We start from the raw sequence: 21,179 nt of genomic DNA on the forward strand, positions 1-21,179 counted from the left end.
ATATATATATAATATATATATATATATATATATATATATATGGTTTTATATATATTATTTTGGAGATTAAATGGGAATATGCACAGAGCAAGTAGAATACCTAAAATTTAATTTCTGCCTTCTGTTTACACACTAAAATATTTTTCAAGTTAATTTTCCTGCCTTTCAAGCCAGTACAGTTCAGTTCATTAACACAAATGCGTACATTTAATCACATAGCCATCGGGGAAATTATTTGAAATGATTAAATCTCATCCTTGTCTTTCTTACTATATTATGTTGGGCGTTTTCGTGCTCCTGTAATATGAGTTATTTTTAAACATTTATGCAAGTGCGAACATACAGTTTTAATTATTGTCACGCTGAAAGTGATGCTTCGTAGCAGCTCTTGCCAAACCCTCATTCCACCCACTTTCATAAGAGAAGAAGCGAAAACTCTTAGGAGAAAGTTACTGTCCGGATCCCTTTTCATTAGATGTCCATCATCTGTCTCTGGGTCTAAAGGTAAGTGTATTCATTATTGTCTTTGATTCACTCTAATCATACATATTCGTGTGGGTAGCTTCAGCACGTTTAGATTTGTTTCAGGAAAATCTGCGCTGATGTTAATTGCAAATTTATCCTCAGATTAGGCGATCTTATTGTCTGCATGTTTTTTGACAGTTTTTAAAAGGTGCAAAGATGAGGATGATATTATCATTCTTTTTTTTATGGGTCGTAAATAATGTAATTTTATCTTCAGTTACTTTTAAAGTGACAAGATTTTTGCCTCATTTTTACTCTGCTTTACAAAGTGCAGAAGTTTTTTTTTTTTTTTTATTTTTTTTTTTTTTTTTTACTTTCAAGTTTTTTTTTTACACAATCATCAAGGTTTTATTACATTTCCATTCTGTTTTTACGAGGGGTGAGTATTTGAATACATTCCACTTAATTTTGACCTTGTGTCAACACATTTTTTAATGAATTTTCATGTCTGAAATTTAGAAGCTTTTACATGCAACATTTTTATACCATGGTAATCTTGAAGACTGTCGCATGTGGTATTGGAAAAATAGTCTTCGAGATTATTTTAATGATTACTCGTGATGCCAGAACAGGACAGGTATGTAAAGTGGTTTCGATGTGGGTCTTGGTGGATCATGAATCACTTCAGGTGAGGTTTCAAAGTCTCGAATCTATTAAGTCGAGGTTGTTTTATAAGAGCACGCATAAAGAGGGCCTACTTTATAATAAATAAAACCCCTTTTATTTCACTTAAGCAGTTTAATGATGAAGAGAGCTGAATACAGTCGACCCCGCCTATTCGGGTATTTCCCTAGAGAAAACATATACACATTATTCGCGAAAAAATCGTTTATTTGCGGCATTTTTCACTAAGAAATACTTACTAATTACTGTATTTTCGTATCATTTTCATGACTAAATGCACTTTTTGTGATAAAACTATTAAAATACTCCGGTATAAGCATTTTAAAGGTATTTCCCCCCCCCCCCCATAAAAATAGGTAGTTCTTAGCGTTTTTAGAGGGGTTATAATTATTCGCGGAATTTAGCTATTGACCGGAGGGGGGCTGTGGTACACATCGCCTGCGAATACCGGGTGTCGTCTGTAGTAATAGGTGGGTACACACGTGAGAGCCGAACCTTGTATGTGTAACTGAGTTACGCATATACGATTACAAGGTGTCAAAATGTAGAGGACGAACCGTAACCACGTTAAGCACGTAACTTCATTTCAATCCACTGCGATCACCAGTCTGTCTCTGTCCGGGTTGTTTACCGACGATGGCCACCATGCAAGTAGCAGCTGCCGCGTATATTTATACATTCATTACGAAGATGAAGCGAAATAAAAGAAGATGGTGGCAATCAAGGTTATATACTAGAAGGGTAAAATACAGTGGTCGGGAATTACTCGCTGACATGAGATTCCAAGAAGTTTCTGGCCACAGTAAAGTCTTTTCTTCGTAATAGCTAATAAATTGAAGGACCTCTTCGTCACTTCAATCAGCCATGGTAGACATATACGTACTGACTGACCAAAACAAGGGACTCTACTATGGACGGTCTTGTTCATAGTCGGTGTTAACAAGTTCAGCAACCTCTGTTGTTACGCGTTGTCATACAAGGTCCCGTCCACACATGGCGTAACGTTCAAAGAGACCTCCCTTTGATTCGGAGACCCAAAAACCGACAATTGGCGGGACGGAGGGCGAACCGCGCCTCGAACCTCGCGGGTTCGGGGTTCGGGTTCGAGGAACCGTCCACACTTGCGTTTTTGTTACAAGAATCGGTTACAATACAAGGTTCGGTTCGCACGTGTGTACCCACCTTTTAAAATATGAGAATCACTTCGCGGTTGCCTCATTCTTAACAAATTTACCTGCGTGTTTTATGACTAATATGCTGTTCTTAATCATTTGACATGGTTTTTATGAGTGAATCCCTTCCTTGCCAGAAATCAACCGTTTTAGAAGTTAGTAAGATATATGATTCATTATAAAGGAGTCTTCAATGCCATTCAAATTCAAGGAAACGTCGATTCTTGTTTATAATTACTTATGCTGCTATTGGTATAGTTAACATATAAGTGTTTATTTACACACACATATATATATAACATATATATATATATATATATATATATATATATATATATATATATATATATATTAAGTATTACACCAGGAAGAGGCTCGTTACTAAAACAGTACAACGGTCACTTTTATAAAGAGAATCAGCACTAGTACTCGTTAAAAGAAAAAAAACTATTTCTCGTTCTCTCGAAGTTTTTGTATTTTTCATGTCCTAGGATTTTAGTCTTAATTTTATTCCTGCGAGACATATGCAGTTATCAAGTGTGCCAAGGACGACGAATTCATAGTCGTCTGCAATTTCTGATTATTTTGTCATATTTGTATGATTCGTCTCTGTCCTCACGTGGAACGAAGATCTTATGTATATCTATATATGTATATATATATATGTATATATTTATTATATAATATATAGTATATATATATAATATATATATTATATATATATAGATTATATACATATATATATATATTATACTATATATATAACTTTAAGCTACCACATGTCCGTTATGATCGTATTGTGTATGAATTCTTAAAGTTTATTTTGTGTCTAATAATCGAGCGCTCCTTAACCCGTTTTTAACTTTCGTTTGTTTTGTACTTCTTGTACTTTAGTTACTTATGAAATGTGATTTAAAGCAGATTTAAGATATACGTAAGCAACTTGATCAATGTATGTCGGCAGACAATCAATCTTCTTGTGTGAAATACACCAAGAATTATTTTTGTTTGGTGGTTGATGGGGGTACCATTCTTAGATTTATTAGGATTTAATTGACATCTGTGTTTGCTAATGTTCATTGCAAGGTTTTGTTTCTTCTTTTTTTTTAAGACAAGTGACGTCAACCCCTTCTCGGCCATGGTAATTTATCAGGGATTGGAATCTGAATTTTGCAGTATTTTCACTTTACATTTGACAGAGGTGAAATTCATTTTCTTTGCAACTATTAGTTCAGAGGCATTGATCCCTTGATTGTTTTGTTCATGTGAAATATATTTACTCATTGCAGGAAATTAATCTTAAGACGAGATCTCTCTCTATTCATACATCTGCCAAATGTTGCACACACCTTGGCACTCAGATATTAGCTCCAAATATTGGTAAACTGTTGTGTCGTATTTTATTCATGATGTAAATATAGTTAAGTAGCCTCCATTTTACAGCTGCACACACAGTTTTTGCCAACATGATTAACCACTGCTAATCCATCCTAGATGTTTCCAATGAGTGTGTTGGCACAAGTTCCTTAAACAGACCGAACCTGATCCGTCTTAAACATTTTTCTTTGATAGATGTTCGCTTCGTGCATGACACCTAAATATTGTTGTTGTTGCTAGGTGTTGATGCATGACTGTGTGTGGACTAATGGTGGGCCTGCTGCCAGCCTGAATGTAAAAGCACGATTTGTTTGGCCATAGCTGCGATTCTCAAGAGACAGTTTTAAAGTATCAAGGTCCCCGGACCTCCTTCCCACCAGCTACGTACTACGGTAACGAGGAAGACGGAATGGATCAGATCGACTCCACCGACCTGGCAGTCCTCGAGGAGGAGTACAAGAAGTTCAAGAAGGTGAAGTCTCGCTCACTCTTGAAGAAGTACTTGACCCAGGATGTTTTCGACAAGCTCAAGCACCGTGTTACGGTCGCTGGAGCCACGCTCTACGATTGCATCAAGTCCGGCCTCGCCAATCCAGACTCTAGCATTGGAGTGTACGCACCGGATGCCGAGTCTTATACGCTGTTCCATGAGCTCTACGATCCCATCATTGACGAGTATCACGGTGGCTTCAGTCCGAAGGAGTACCACCCTGGCATTCATTTTGGGACCGCCGATGCGCTCGGGGATCTGAATGAATGGGGTGACTATGTTGTGTCGACTCGAGTTCGTTGCGCTCGATCCGTCGAGGGTTATCCTTTCAACCCACTTATGTCGAGCGATCAGTACGCAGAACTCGAACAGGACGTTGAAAATGCTTTGGACACACTGGACGATGATTTAGCCGGTTATTACCGCGCTCTGAATCGGATCACCATTGAAGAGCAAGACGAGCTCATAGCCAACCACTTGCTCTTCAAGCGAGGAGACCGATTCTTGGAGGCGGCCGATGCCTGTCGGTTCTGGCCGGACGGTCGCGGCATCTTCTTGAATTCGGACAACACTTTGGTTATATGGGTGAGCGAAGAAGACCACTTGCGAGTCATATCTATGCAGGAAGGAGGTGACCTCGCCCAGGTTTACGACCGCTTTGTGCGCGCAGTGACAGCCCTAGGTAGCAGGCTTCCATTCAGTTTTTCGCAGCGCCTCGGTTTCTTAAGCTTCTGCCCAACCAATCTGGGCACAGCCATCAGGGCGTCGGTGCACATCCGACTACCTAACCTGGGGAAGGACAAACGAATCCTGGAGGACACAGCTGACCAGTTCAACCTTCAAGTGAGAGGCACAGCCGGGGAACACTCAGAGGCCAAGGATTACACATTCGACATCTCCAACCGACGTCGATTGGGTCTGACAGAGATTGAGTGCCTTCAGGAGATGTATGATGGTGTGAAAGAGATCATTCGGTTAGAGAAGAGTATGGAGAAGGGCAACAGCCGTAGTCGTAAGAATTCCTCTTACTGATTTTCTTCACAAAGTAAAAAAAAAAAAAAAAAAAAAAAAAAATCACGTCACACTTCACTCTTATTAAGCATCACTCAAGAGATATCAGCGCAGCAACCACAAGGTTACATATTTGAATGAATGTCACTCAAGCATGTTTTCTTTGGTGTTATCAATGAAAAAACTGTATAAAGAGCATCAAGGAAATGTATGTTCACAAACCAATGCACAAGATCATAACACACAAAGGAAACTATTAAAGAAAATGTAGATATTTAACCTTAACAATTGTACAGTGTGCATGTCATCACTCGTCAGTATAAGCTTTCAGTGTGTGTCCCGTCCTGCCCACCTCTGGCAATATATCTTATAAATGCTCACACAGCGGGGAGGGACTGCTAGGAATTTCTGTGCCCTTAGTAACTATTGCATTGCTAGTGCTCTTGTCCGTGTATTTTTGTATTTTGATATTTTCTTCACAGACAGTACATGGCTTCTAGTGTAACGCATTGTTTTGTGTTCTGAATAGGCGTTTTTCCTTATAATTCAGCTACTGCTGATTTTGTGGTGAAATTAGATTTTATATGAACACACGTGAAATAACAACAAGTGTTCGATTTTCATTGCTATTTATTTTGAACTAATGCGAAGTTTCGAGGAAACTTAAGGAAAATAATGACGGTTGATTTAGATTAAGACACTTATCATGAATATTTTAGTCTAAGAAAATGGTAAATCCGACATTTTGTGAAAATTCGTATATCAGTAAAATATGTCATTTATGTTTGGGTAAACCTGTCTTTGGATGTATTTATGTACATGATCTCCGTAGTCCAGCTATTATGCTTAATGAAGATGATAAAGCATAAAAAACGTTTTACAAATGCAGAGTCGTGTAATTCAGCTTAGACTTAAATTAAAACAGGTTATATGCGCTAGATTTTTTAAGGTACAAAGGCATACAACATTGGTACAAAAATATGAGAAAATAATATGAAATGCTCTTGAAGCCATTTCGGTTTTAATCCAAGCAGTCAGATTGACCGTACAAAAGTCTGGAGAGGTTTCAGAATTATTTATTTATTTATTACATTATAATGTATTAACGGTACTTGTCTTGACTACTGTAATGGGGCGCGGTATTGGAACTATCAAGGAACAGAAACCCAGGAGATTATTGACTTATTTTGATAAGCTCTACCAGAACATCCTTCCATCCGTAAGTTTTTGTAGACAACTTTGAGTTGAGACGAGCTGATCTCTAAGGAACGCGTTTTTGGTTTAGAATAATATAAAGAAAAAAAATTCCAGGTTTAATGAGGTTAGGGAAGCAAGAATTGGAACGGGCATTTTCGCGTCAGCGTGAAAAATTGGTCTTCATAAACGCTTCGGTGTCTTTTATTAATTAACGCGCAAGCGAAGAATTTCATTTTACAGGTTCGTGATTAGCAACCATATATATATATATATATATATATATATATATATATATATATATATATATATATATATATATATATATATATATATTGTTACTTGGAATGGAAAAGTTGAAATTTATTCGGAATGACTCGAAACATTCTATTTCTCAGGATTTAAGGCAGCCATGGCAGATGGTTGTCATAAGAAATAGAGTAGCAATACTCAAATGTTTGTTTGGAAATAGGTGCACCATGTTATTTACCAAACTCGGCCATTCATGCTGAGTTTAGCGTTAGAACCAGAAATTTCTGCCAATGCTTTGTGTATGCAATATGCATCCTTAATTTCCAAAAGTCCATCCTTTAACCCTTGTGCACTTTGCGTAATATAAGATATATATATAATATATATATATATATATATATATAATATAATATATATAGATATATATATATATATTATATAGTGTGGTGGCATGCAAATGAGGTGAGTGCTACTTCTACTCCAAAAAACAATAAAATGTTTTCTTTGAACGTCAAGTCACTTCCTTAATTATTTTAAAATTCCTCATTGACTATGTTTAACCTCTGATGTATAATTGAATTGTAGATAAAAAAAAAATCTAATCTGATGGATAGGCTTCAGCCAGTATTTTTTTTTTTTTTTCATGTAAACCTTCACAAAGGTCTTTGGGCAAGTCGCCCAGAAGCTTTCTTAAGCATTCATTTTTTTTCTCAAGATACATTTCATGTACGTTTTTTGTATCAAAATCTTATGAAAAGCAATCGTAATCTTGACTGAATATAGTAAACATAGCTATCTGGCATTTTGGGACTATCCATTAGATATGAACAACACGACAGACAAATTAAAGCAGCAATCAGCTGTCATAAACAGGACACTTATCACGTAGTAAGACACAGTACTTTTATTTAACGTAGTATCCTACGTCAGAATTTCTGAAACATTTGGCAGAAAATTATTTTCATCAACTTATTTCATCCTCATCATTCATCATTTCACTTCACCCTTCCCATTCTTCTATAAAAACAAAGCTATCATAGTAATAAAATGTAGGACAGTCCAGTAGGAATTGCAAGCCAAACCTTACTGGATTGTATTGTAAATAGAAAATTAAGCATGCTTGTACATGAGGCTTGTTTACAAGTGTTACAAAAGAAAATATAAAGATAGAGTCAGTCCTTTAGTATCTTGGCATGAAACAGTCAGCCACTAGGAGTACCACTGTTCTGAGCAAATGGCAGTGACAACCCTTCAATAACTGGGCAAAATAGTGGTTACTCTCAGAGGTAAATGCCACAAGCTAAGTTACTGGGGGCTTGAGTCTTCTTGTGCTATGGGTGGAACTTGGTTTGAGACTTGCATGGTGATAGGAGAGCAATGTTACTGTAGGTATGAACCGTAAGCTAGGTTAGGTTAGCTCTTATTAGGATATCTGCCTTAGAATCTATAATTTGGCAACTTTACGTCACTTGTCATGGAAATCCTCAGTATTACCATAACATGCAAGTCAAAAGTCAAGCTTTACCTAGTAGGTACGTATATTGACACGGTATCATTATGATGTGTAAAGTTCTTTACAGTGAGTAATGAACGCATTTTTGTAAAATATCTGCCACGCTTAACAACATTTATCTGCTTTTTACTTGCGGTCTGTAAAGAAATTATTTTTTACTTGCTGTTTGAGCAGCTTTATAACTAACAGTAATTTATTGCACTGAAATGAGATGTATACTATATTCATTTTAAAGCATATGTATATAAACATTACCGCAAAATCCACATAGGGAGGTGAGTAAGAGCCGGGGCTTTGAACAAGTATTCTCATAGTTTATTTTACATTTTGTATGCATATGAAACTAGAATAACCTCACCAACAACCATAAAAAAGCACAACAGAAGCAACAATTAAAAGCATATTTGAATCGTGAGACGAAACCAAACACCATATGAAAAACTGCAAGCACTGAGCAGAATAAGGGAAACAAAGCCTAATGGAAATACACATTAGGCAAAACTGCCGTTGGACTTCAGGTAAGAACCAGTATGGGATTAAGGTTTATCCCACCAATCAGTTGTTAGGAAGACAGCATTCATTTGACAATAAAAAAATTTATGTCTACAGTGGCAATCACAGAGTTGAACTGTAGCAAAGCTGACGGTCATGAAACCTTGTACATTTTCACGATAGTTGGCTTAAGTTCATTCTCCATGACTGATGATATAGTAATAGCATGTTTGTTAAATGGATAGTTTTGATACTTCACCAAATGCAGATTGTTAGAATGATTGGATCTAGGTAGGTACTGGACAGAAGTTTTGTCAGTTCAGTGTTTGATGTTGTGTTAAACATCCACCAGCTGGTACTCCAACCCACGATGGCGAAAATGAAACCAAACAGATTGACCCTGTCGCCTTAGTTTCACTGGAAGAGGAATATGAGAAATTTGCTAGCACAGAGTCTCGCTCCCTCTTGAAGAAGTATTTAACGCAGGAGGTGTTTGATGACATCAAGAGTCGGGTTACAGCAGGAGGTGCTACTCTTCATGACTGTGTTAGATCAGGCTTTGCCAACCCTGACTCTCATATTGGTCTGTATGCACCAGATACTGAATCATACAGTTGCTTTAATGAACTTTTTGATCCTGTAATTAATGAATATCATGGAGGATTTGGCCCAGATGATACCCATCCAGGTATTGATTTTGGTGAGCCTAGTGAGCTTGGGGATCTGAATGAATTTGGTGATTACGTTGTATCAACTAGAGTCCGTTGTGCTCGCTCAGTTGAAGGTTATCCATTTAACCCTCTTTTAACAAGTGAACAGTATGCAGAACTTGAACAGGATATTGTATATGCTCTAGAAGGATTGGAGGATGACCTAGCTGGCCACTATCGTCCCTTACACGAACTTACTGCAGAGGAGCAAGAAGAGCTCTTGGGAAAACACTTGCTTTTCAAAGAAGGAGACAGATTTCTCGAAGCAGCTGGAGCCTCTCGATTCTGGCCTGGTGGAAGAGGGATTTTCTTGAACTCCGACGACACACTGGTAGTATGGGTGAATGAAGAAGATCATTTACGAATAATATCAATGCAGGAAGGCGGCAACCTAGGAGAAGTGTATGATAGATTTGTGCGTGCTGTCACAGATCTTGACAAAATGCTTCCATTTAGCTTTTCCAAGCGCCTAGGCTTTTTGACCTTTTGTCCCACAAATCTCGGAACAGCTATCAGGGCATCAGTACATATTCGTCTGCCCAAGCTAGGGGAAAACAGACAGACTCTGGAAGAGACAGCAGATAAGTTTAACCTTCAAGTGCGAGGCACATCAGGAGAGCACACAGAAGCGGAAGATGGCGTATTCGATATCTCCAACCGCCGTCGTTTAGGCATCACAGAGATTGAAGCTCTTCAGGAGATGTATAATGGCGTGAAGGAAATCATTCAGCTCGAGCAGAGTTTGGAGGAAAGCGACACCCAAAACTGTAAGGCCTCCAATAATTCTTTCATACCACCTTACCACTCATCACTGAGCTTGAGAACCATAAAGAATATAAGTGATGTAACTTTTGCCACTAAAGCACCATTAATATTTTTCAAATTGCTGTATGTAAGTTTTTCCTGAAAGGGGGAGGAGACTTATATTTCCTTACCACAGACATGCACATATTTTTTCTTGATTCTTTTGATGGATGTGTCAAAGTGCTGAACGTTGATAACTCAGTGTATTGAATTATCACTAATAATTATCATAGCGCTTGTAAATATGCTTAAAATGTAGGTCCCCTAAATATCGCTTGTCTTCTGATCTTAGTTGACAAAGTAGCTGACTTTTCAATAGTAAGAGTTGATCATACACAAAGCCAAATGTTTTTCATGATGAAGCTTTAACTTTTCTTCTGATTTTTTTTTCTTGACAAAAGTTAGGTACACTTTAGACCTTAACCACTATATAATAATTCCCTCATTTTACAGTGAGGTTTCCTTTGTCATTTTCTACCAGTTTTTGTGATTAAACATGCCTTAATAAAAATAGAAACAGTTGATAAAATTGGTAATATGTAGTGATGGTTATCATAGAGAATACTGCTATTTGATATCTGTTTTTGGAGACATTTTAATGTATTATTTTTTATTTTGAACAAAAATATAATGAAGTATGGGTCTTGATTTTTTGCTCTCACTGGCTTAGGGAAGAGTTGCAACATTACACAGCAGGTCGTATTTTGATTGCCTGCTATTGTAATTCAATTCCATCTTGAATATTTTGCTGAATTATAAGATTATTCATTTCGTACTTGATTCCATTCTCATCAAAGGTACTTTTTGTGCAGATTTTACACAAAGGGCAGGACAAAGTACAGCACTTGTGACATTAGAATACTAACTAGCCAGCTATGATACCGATGCAGTTAGATTTTCTGTAAATTATTAAAGAACTGGACATTACCCTGATATCCACGTGTTATGTACATTGGTTTTTGTTTTATAAAACAAATCCTGCCGCGTCTTTTGACGTAGCAAGCGAAGAAATCACCTGTGCTGCAATAACTACATTTGATGAAGAATATGAGAAATTCATCCCTTCAGATTATACTTCACTCTTGAAGAAATATTTGATGCAAGATGTCTTTGAAGGTGCTACGTTATGTGATTGCATCAAATTTGGTTTTGCTGACTCATACTCCAGTATTGGTTTTGTTTGTCCCAGAAGCTGAAACTCACTTTTTTTTTTTTTTTTTTTTTTTTTACCCTGTTATTGATGAATATCACATTGGATTTGTCCCTTGGTGATTCTTGCTCTGTGACTGTGAAGACCCAAGTGTTTTTGGTATTTTTAAAGAGTAGGTTAACTATGTAATATCAACCAGATTCTTTTTCCTCGATCTGTGGGAAGTTTCCCTTTTAACCCTCTACTTATTATTGAGCAGTACGGAGAGTTTGAACAAAATATTGGCAATGTCTTAGTTATGTTGGAGGATCTGGCTCGGAATGATCGTTTTTTAAGTGAAATCAGTGCTTTTCGAAGAGGAACTCTTAGAAAAGCATGTACTCTTTCAACAATGTGGCAAGACTTCTCCAAGCAGCTGGTGCTACTCGTTTTTGGACTGTAGGAAGAGGCATTTTCATGGTGACTTGTGTGAAACAAGAGGATCACTTCCTAATAATATCAATGCAGAATGGTAGAAACTTTGGTGAAATTCTCAGATTTGTATGTGCTCTAACAGATTTTGGCAGTAAGCTTCCATTTGCTGTTTCAGAGCACCTTTGATTCTGGAACTTCTGCCCAACAAATCTAGTTTCAGCTGTTTAGTTTCAGTTCACTTATGCACTTAAACAACATTGATCAAGGACAGTAAAAGGAGACTGAAGATTACTCATGCTTTTATGACAGCTGTTGACAACTGCAAATTTTGTAATCCTTTTCAATATAAGTCAGTGTTAAAGTGAAGATAAAGTATAAGCAATGACATTATCTTTAAAGATATGCACATATCCAACCCAAGCTTGAAGATTGATTCATAAAATGAAATTTTTGGTAGATCAGAATGCAATTTTCTTGTGTTCTATCATGTGTGAGTACCTGTTCTTTGCAGTTCGAATGATCAAAGCAGTATGACTTGTAAATTTATAGTGATGTTGCCAAACTTATGTTTGTATCACATGTCATATAGCTTCAGGGTAGTTCTAGCTTATTCCTCACAGTTATTTAAACAGTCGTATATGCTCATATACAGTTTACTAACGTTGATATAGTTCAATGTCAGAAGTAGGGTTATGCAGTAACTAAACCATCAACAGGTCGCAACAACTAAATCAGTATAAAGATGTTGTGTTTTGGGGTACATGCATTGCACATTAATCCAGCTCAAAACCGTACTCTGCCCTGAGTTTTTTTTATTTGATCAGGAACCTATATAGCGAAGGGTTAATGTATTTCTTTTGAAATGCTGTCTGTCTTCCTTAATTTCTTGATGGATTCGGTGCTACACTGAGTTACAAAAGATGCACCTTGACATATCATGATATAATTTACAGTATTCCCCAAAAAATGCTGTATTGGAAATAGTAGTACAGTAAATTTGTTTTAAGTAGACAACAGATTTTGCTCTCAGTATTCTTCAGTCTACTTGATCAGATTTAAGTTCAGCTTTTATCAATTCTACTTGGACTCTTAGATAGAATAATTATTTGCTTTAAGGAGATATCACTCAGAAGATCATTAGAAATACTAGCAATCACTAACAGTACAAGTCAAGATACTTTACACTGGATTAGAAATCATCAGTGACACCAATTTCATTTTGGGTGAAGTGAACAAAAGATGTCACAAGTTCTTGCCTTTATTATCTGGCATCTACAGAGATTAAATAAACTTCACTAGGCATTTGTTTTCTTCCGTTTCTTAAAAGTGGATGATTACTTATATTCATATACTTGACTCATATATAACTTGTCTATTCAGTTAGTCAGGCAGTTTTGTTTTATGTTATGACAGTTGTGATTATCTGCTGTATCGGAAACTTTTCACTTGTAGCACTCTTGACTGCAGTGAAATCTTAAATTTTGAATAATAAAAGTCAGTAGTTAGTTTGCCTGTTTAAAAGTGCTTAATTCAGTGCATTTCCTTAGCTGAACATTTTAGTTAGACTATTGTTAACAGGTTTTGGTGAACACTGGCTTTGTTTAGTTTTAGTGCTTGGAGAGAGAACATCAATAATATTGGAACAGATTAGGCAGTACAAACGTTTTCGACAACTTGTAGCATATGTAGGATCAATAGGTTTTCTAATGTCAGCAAGATTTTTTTTTTTTTCATTCACTTTCAAGTTAAAGGAAAGTACACTTTCGTGAACTACTTGTAGAACATGGGATTACAATATATATATGTTATACACAACACACATTAACTTCTACAGCTCCTGATGAAGAAGCAAGTGACCAAGTTGACCCTTCTGCAGTGTCCTCTCTTGATGAAGAGTATGAGAAATTCACCAATACTGAATCTACATCACTCTTGAAGAAATATTTAACTCAAGATGTTTTTGACAACATCAAACATCGGAGTACAGCTGGAGGTGCCACTCTACATGACTGCATTAAATCAGGTCTTGCCAACCCAGATTCTAATATTGGTCTGTATGCTCCAGATGCAGAGTCCTATGCTTGTTTCAAAGAACTCTTTGATCCTGTCATTGATGAATACCATGGAGGATTTGGTCCTGATAATATTCACCCAGAAGTTAATTTTGGAGATCCTGGTGTTCTTGGTGATTTGAATGAGTGGGGTGATTATGTAGTATCAACTAGAGTCCGTTGTGCTCGATCTGTAAAAGGTTATCCTTTTAACCCCCTTCTGACAAATGATCAGTACGTAGAGCTGGAACAGGATATTACTATTGCTTTGGAATCGTTGGAGGATGATTTGTCTGGGGTTTGTCGTTCATTAAGTGATATTAGTCCAGAAGAACAAGAAGAACTAATAGAAAAACACTTACTCTTCAAACAAGGAGACAGGTTTCTCGAAGCAGCTGGGGCCTCTCGGTTTTGGCCAGAAGGCAGAGGCATATTTCTGAATGCCGATAACACCTTAGTAATATGGGTGAATGAAGAAGACCACTTAAGAATAATATCGATGCAGGAAGGAGGAAACCTTAGTGAAGTGTACAGCAGATTTGTACGTGCAGTGACAACTCTTGGTGAGAAGCTTCCATTTAGTTCTTCAGAACACTTAGGTTTCTTGAGTTTTTGCCCTACCAATCTTGGTACAGGCATCAGAGCTTCAGTACACATTCGTTTACCTAAGTTAGGAGAGGACATGCAGACCTTGGAGGAAACAGCAAATAAATATAATCTTCAAGTTCGAGGTACATCTGGAGAGCATTCAGAAGCTAAAGGCCACGTATATGATATCTCCAATCGTCGTCGATTAGGCATCACAGAGATTGAAGCTATTCAAGAGATGTATGATGGTGTCAAAGAAATAATTCAGTTGGAGAAGGATATGGAAGACAGCAATGATGAAGCTTGTAAGGGCTCTATTTACTAATTCATTTATCACACATTTTCAGACAATATTTAACACTGCATTTATGCCTTTAACAGTGTCTTATATTATTAAGATACTAATTATTTTAATTAAATTCACACCTTGTGGGTATTTTTTTTCTAGGATTTTAAATAAATACACATAATAGGTTTACACTATTATATTATCCCAGCCTGATACCCGAGAGACATTTGTAAATGTTTGCCTGTTACCCAAACGCATCCTCATGCACAAAGTAGCTTATAGACTTTCCTTCAGTTGACACATATATTTACAGTTATTCGTTAGTAGTGAGTTGTAGAAATGTGGTAGTTAAGTTTTAGGCCAAAATGAAAGGTTGAGACTTGGTACACCCACAAGTATTTGGTTAGAATATATTTTGGTAAGATACTAACACTTTAGCTATCGAATCAAATTTTACAGGTCTTATACCTTAATGAATGAGCTTATGATGTCTGCAATCGAAATAAATGCATGTTGAAATACTTTGGTACTGAGTAGTGCACTTTTTTACTAGACACCTGAGCAGTCAGTTAGACTGGTAGTAACCGTCTGTTGTTGGCAGTGAGCTTATTGACCTATTATGTATTTCGTAGCATCAGGTTTTCTTTGTAGACATTATGAAAGTCCCTTTCAAGAGGACCTAGTAAGTGGCGAATATCCCTATTAAAGCTATGGAGCCAGACCCTATGGCCCTCAGCACTTACCAATATATTTCTACACAGTATTACAATAATTTAATTAAATTTGGAAAAGCACAGTCATTAGAAATAATTCAAATTATATAACACACTATTGCACTCATCTACTTCTAAGGCGCTTCAGTTAGAAAAGTAGCAGTGAACACTTCAAAATGGCTGCATTGCAATGGAAGATGAAAATGATCACTGATAGAGCAGCATTTACACTTAGCACTCTAGTGTATGAAGAAGGTAGAAGAAATAATACCTCAGAAGTTACACTGCTGTGTTAGCTATTTCGCAGTGCCAATTAGAATTATGCACCACATTACACTCTATTTATTTCGTGGTTAGCTCTCTAAGATTTGTCTTGTTTTTCTGAGTTGAATATCATATGCTAATGCTTAATACTGAAATATCTTGATCTGACTTCTTAATCTAGCTTAATATTACAGATAAAACTAGCAAAGGAGTTACACCTGAAAACATTCAATGTGTAATTGTAGTAGCCAGAATGCCCTCTTAACATCTCGAATTCTTCACAGTTTTTCGATACACTTATCTCTACAAAGCCTTAGATCCAAGTGCAAGAAATATGGTGTAATTCTGATGCCTGGTAGCAGAAATCAAACCTGCACCCTGAGTAATGAAAACGTGATCGCGTTGTCAGATCGGCAACGTGACCTCGTTCTGATTACTCTGAATGCGGGTTCTATTCCCACTAGCAGACATCAGAATTACTCTATATTTCTTGCCCTTTGATCTAAGGCTTTGTAGTGACAAGTGTTTCCAAAACGTGTGAAGAATTCGAGAAGTTAAGAGAGCATTCAGGTTACTACAATTACATATGTGTCTGGCAATACATACAAAAAAAAGTTATTGTTGCATGTAGATTGAACATAAAGTATAATGTTTTTATGTCAATTCTGAATCAAAGCAAATACTATATGGTTTCAGTTACAGTGTATTCATTGTCAGTCTTTTTAGCAAATGTTGATTATACAAGGTATACATTAACATTGCAGCCCCAGATGAAGATAAAGCTGAACAACTTGACTCAGCAGCCCTTGTATCCCTTGTGGAAGAATATGAAAAATTCAACAGCACAGATTCTCCTTCACTTTTAAAGAAACACTTGACGCAGGAGACTTTTGACAACATCAAAGATCGCACCACATCTTCAGGTGCTACTCTCTATGATTGCATCAAATCAGGTTTTGCCAATCCAGACTCTAAGATTGGGCTGTATGCTCCAGATGCTGAGTCTTATGCTTGTTTCAAAGAGCTTTTTGATCCTGTCATTGATGAATACCATGGAGGATTTGGCCCAGATGATATCCATCCAGAAGTTAATTTTGGGGACCCTGATGTTCTTGGTGATTTGAATGAGTGGGGGGATTATGTAGTGTCAACTAGAGTGCGATGTGCTAGGTCTGTACAAGGTTATCCTTTTAATCCACTTCTGACAAATGAACAATATACTGAACTAGAACAAAACGTCATTAATGCTCTGCAGTCACTGGAAGACGACCTAGCTGGAAGCTATCGTTCTTTAAGCGAAATCAGTTCTGATGAACAAGAAGAACTTTTGGAAAAGCACTTACTCTTCAAACAAGGAGACAGATTTCTCGAAGCAGCTGGGGCCTCTCGGTTTTGGCCGAAGGGCAGGGGTATATTTTTGAATGCTGATGACACCTTAGTTATTTGGGTGAATGAAGAAGACCACTTACGAATAATATCAATGCAGGAAGGAGGTAACCTTAGTGAAGTATATGGTAGATTTGTGCGTGCTGTGGCAGCTCTTGGTGACAAGCTTCCATTTAGTTCATCAGAACATTTGGGCTTTTTGAGCTTTTGTCCCACAAATCTTGGTACAGGTATCAGAGCTTCAGTACACATTCGTCTACCTAAGTTAGGAGAGGACATGCAAACTTTGGAAGAAACAGCAAATAAGTATAATCTGCAAGTACGCGGCACATCTGGAGAACATTCAGAAGCCAAAGATTATGTATTTGATATCTCCAATCGTCGTCGATTAGGCATTTCTGAGATTGAAGCTATTCAGGAAATGTATGACGGTGTGAAAGAAATAATTCAGCTAGAGAAAAGCATGGAAAACAGCAGTGATGAAAATCGTAAGGGCTCTGTTATGCTTTAAGACATCTTCCCTGCACCCATGCTCAATTTTCCATTGTGCAAGCACTGCTTTTTATTTAAGTATTTTACGTATAGCCTTTCCAGCAAATGTTATAGTGCAGCTTGCTAGTAAATTTTTTGACCAAATACACAGTTTTTTAGTTCTTTTTAATTTCTAATTTACAAAGTCGAAAATAGACAACACTTAAACACTGTTAGACAATTGTCTGTTATTTCAGTATGTAAACTGAGAGATGTCTACAAAGTTTAGCTGCTAGTTCTAAGCACTGTTTCGTACTTAGTGGTTTTAAAGATTTCCTTTGCAGTTGACCAATATTTTTCTTCTCTAGACCCAAGCCAATTATTCAATGACAAAGTATAGGTGGACTTTATTAGTTACTAATAAAGTTGCAAGTCAGCACAATAGGATATGAGTGCTGGTGCCTTATTCAATTTATAGTAATCTGCACTCATGAACCAACTTTGCGTGTATGGTTTAGAAAATATATTAATGTGAATACTGCAATAATTAAGTTAATATGCCAGGAATCTTTGTTTTTCTCAGGAGGCTTAACTTGAGCTAACAGTCAGCACTGCAAAGCATTCACTTTGGTTAGGTTTCTGGCTGATTACCATGCTTTTTTTGCATGGTTCCATTTCATAGGATTTAATCTTTATGTTCTTCCCTCTTTAGATTTTGCCTTGTTTTGTATACCACAGCACTGTATCTCATTGTAGACAAAGGAAGTTCTTGAAAACTAAAGGAAAATAAAAGAATGAGAATCCAAACTAAAGTTCGGGAACCATCATCTCATCACTTTCCAGTTTTATTCTGCTTCTCTAGGTATTTCACTAATTAGCTAAACATAGGAATACCACTAGCATCAGAATTAATTCTCTGTATCAAAGATTTTACTCACCTACTTTTAAGACTGTTGAATGAGTCACGTAGCATTCATCACTTCATAGCATTATAGTGGAGCATGTAATCTGACACAGCCAACTGCAATAAGATGTAGCAGTCCAGTTTATGAAGGAAATTCTCAAATAAGAGATGATAATTTGCAACTACAAGATTGCTTTTGAAACCTGAGATTATTGGCCATTGCATAGTCATTAGCATATGTATAGTTTTACAGAAGATAGATCATTGATTAGTTAATCTTCAAATTGTAAATTGTATACATGTATATTAATGATAATTCTAATATGTAACCTGAAATCAGGATTTATGAAACTAGTTTATTCTTATATGCAAAACCTTAGACGAAGTGACAGTTAAAAACATAATGCATTATACTTTATACTTAATTAAATGAAAGCCATCATTATGTATAGTAAACTGAGTCAAAAGTGAATCACAGCAGACTGTATGTAAGGCATGCCTGTTCGTATTCATTATATGATTAAAAGGAAATAATTATACTTTTCATTTAAAAAAATACAGCCATTTTTCTCATGACTTCTGAAAGTTTGAACATTGCATCAACTTCTACAGCCCCAGATGGAGAGGATGGAAGTGAGCAACTTGATGCAACCGCTTCTTTTCTCCTTGAAGAAGAGTATAAAAACTTCAGCAACACAGAGTCTTCTTCACTTTTGAAAAGACACCTGACTCCTGAGATTTTTGACGCCATCAAAGATCGCACCACAGCCCTAGGCGCTACATTCTATGACTGCATCAAATCAGGCTTTGCAAACCCAGACTCGCATATCGGTCTGTATGCTCCAGATGCTGAGTCCTATGCCTGTTTCAAAGAGCTTTTTGACCCTGTCATTGATGAATACCATGGAGGATTTGGCCCAGATGATACTCATCCAACGGTTGATTTCGGAGATCCTACTACGCTTGGTGATCTGAATGCATGGGGTGATTATGTAGTATCAACTAGGGTTCGTTGTGCTCGATCTGTTGAAGGTTATCCTTTCAACCCCCTTCTGACCAGTGAACAATATACTGACCTAGAACAAAATGTCAGTAATGTTCTGCAAACGTTGGAGGAAGATCTGGCAGGTAACTATCGGCCAATAAGTGAAATCAGTCCTGAGGATCAAGAGGAACTCTTAGAAAAACATTTGCTGTTCAAACAAGGAGACAGATTTCTCGAAGCAGCTGGTGCCTGTCGGTTTTGGCCAGAAGGCAGAGGCATATTTTTGAATGGTGATAACACCCTAGTGATTTGGGTGAACGAAGAAGACCATTTGCGAATCATTTCAATGCAGGAAGGAGGTAACCTTAGTGAAGTGTACAGCAGATTTGTACGTGCAGTGACAACTCTTGGTGAGAAGCTTCCATTTAGTTCTTCAGAACACTTAGGTTTCTTGAGTTTTTGCCCTACCAATCTTGGTACAGGCATCAGAGCTTCAGTACACATTCGCCTACCTAAGTTAGGAGAGGACATGCAGACCTTGGAGGAAACAGCAAATAAATATAATCTCCAGGTACGAGGTACATCTGGAGAGCACTCAGAAGCTAAAGGCCACGTATATGATGTCTCCAATCGTCGTCGATTAGGCATTACAGAGATTGAAGCCATTCAAGAAATGTATGATGGTGTGAAGGAAATAATTCAGTTGGAGAAGAGCATGGAAGACGGCAGTAATGAAAACAGTAAGGACTCCAGTTATTAACTATGTTATCATGCATCTTTAGAAACACTTTCATTTTCCTAACACTTTCCTATTTCCATAGTATTTCATATTTAGTTTTCGAAAATGTTTTTGGGGATTTGGTACGTAACGTTTTGGCTAAATATTAATTTGTTTCTTACTCTTAATAATCTTAGCTTGCTGTCAGTTGTCTCAGTGTGGAACCTGTCAGACATGTTTGCCTGGCATCCAAAATCATTATTCCAGTTGACAAAGCTTTGTATTCATGATTTAACTTTTGATCTCTTAAATAACATTGATAAACTGTTGATTAATTGAGCAGTTTTCATTGTTTCTCATCTTGACTTATCGTTCAGCTTTCAAGGATCACTTCAATGCTTCCATACCTTATATTTGGTTGTATCCATTTTACCTTTCTTTGCCTTAGTTTTGTTTGTCACTGGAATTGTAGATGGAGGGAGGCATGTGAAACTAGTTAGTAAAAAACTAATATTCTGTGTAAAGTTAAGTAACATGGTCTTATATGAATCTCCAATTACAATTTTATGATATTACAGCACACAAACTTTGGATAATTAGCCTTATCTGTATCAGTTTACTCATCTGCTTGTAAGGTAGTTAGTGGTGACATGTGTCAAGTAGTATTAATCACAACAGAATTACTGCATTATGTTACAGACCGTAAGTTAATAATCTAAGTATTGTCTAGATGCTGCAGTCTAGTGTGTAAAAAGGCATAATACCTTAGATTGTAAATGCTGCATTGTGGAATCTTAAATTATTAACTTCTTTATAGAGAGTATTGCTCTGCATCTCATAGCTCTATCGTTCTGTAAATGCTGTTTTTAAAAGGAAAAGATTAACTACTGATTTGATATATTTTCATCCAAGGTCTAAAATTAATTACATTATCTATTCACTAAGGATAAACTTTCTTTGAGTTTACACTTTGATAACAGAATAAGTTATGCATAAAATCCTTAATGCACTTATAGATTCAACTAAAATTTGTTTCATATCAAACTTTTGTAACTTATTGCTTGTAGGTATTCATTGTAAAT

At 36.7% G+C, this 21,179-nt stretch overlaps 1 protein-coding gene across 13 annotated transcripts in view; it reads left to right on the top strand.

Annotated features, from left to right (window-relative positions):
- Positions 1 to 21,179, top strand: part of LOC135214834 (uncharacterized) — a 189,618-nt gene that overhangs the window by 135,295 nt on the left and 33,144 nt on the right. For 9 of the 13 annotated variants that reach the window (XM_064249308.1, XM_064249268.1, XM_064249243.1 and 6 more), the window contains 3 exons: positions 9,003 to 10,127; positions 13,563 to 14,672; positions 19,007 to 20,119. In XM_064249308.1, the coding sequence (XP_064105378.1) occupies positions 9,003 to 10,127; positions 13,563 to 14,672; positions 19,007 to 20,119 (3,348 nt within the window). Of the gene's footprint in view, positions 1 to 9,002; positions 10,128 to 13,562; positions 14,673 to 16,397; positions 17,508 to 19,006; positions 20,120 to 21,179 lie in introns of all 13 variants that reach the window. The other 4 variants (XM_064249284.1, XM_064249300.1, XM_064249290.1 and 1 more) reach the window with 4 other exon arrangements.

The sequence above is a fragment of the Macrobrachium nipponense genome, chromosome 19, assembly GCF_015104395.2.
Source record: "Macrobrachium nipponense isolate FS-2020 chromosome 19, ASM1510439v2, whole genome shotgun sequence".
NCBI classification, from domain to species: Eukaryota; Metazoa; Arthropoda; class Malacostraca; order Decapoda; family Palaemonidae; genus Macrobrachium; species Macrobrachium nipponense.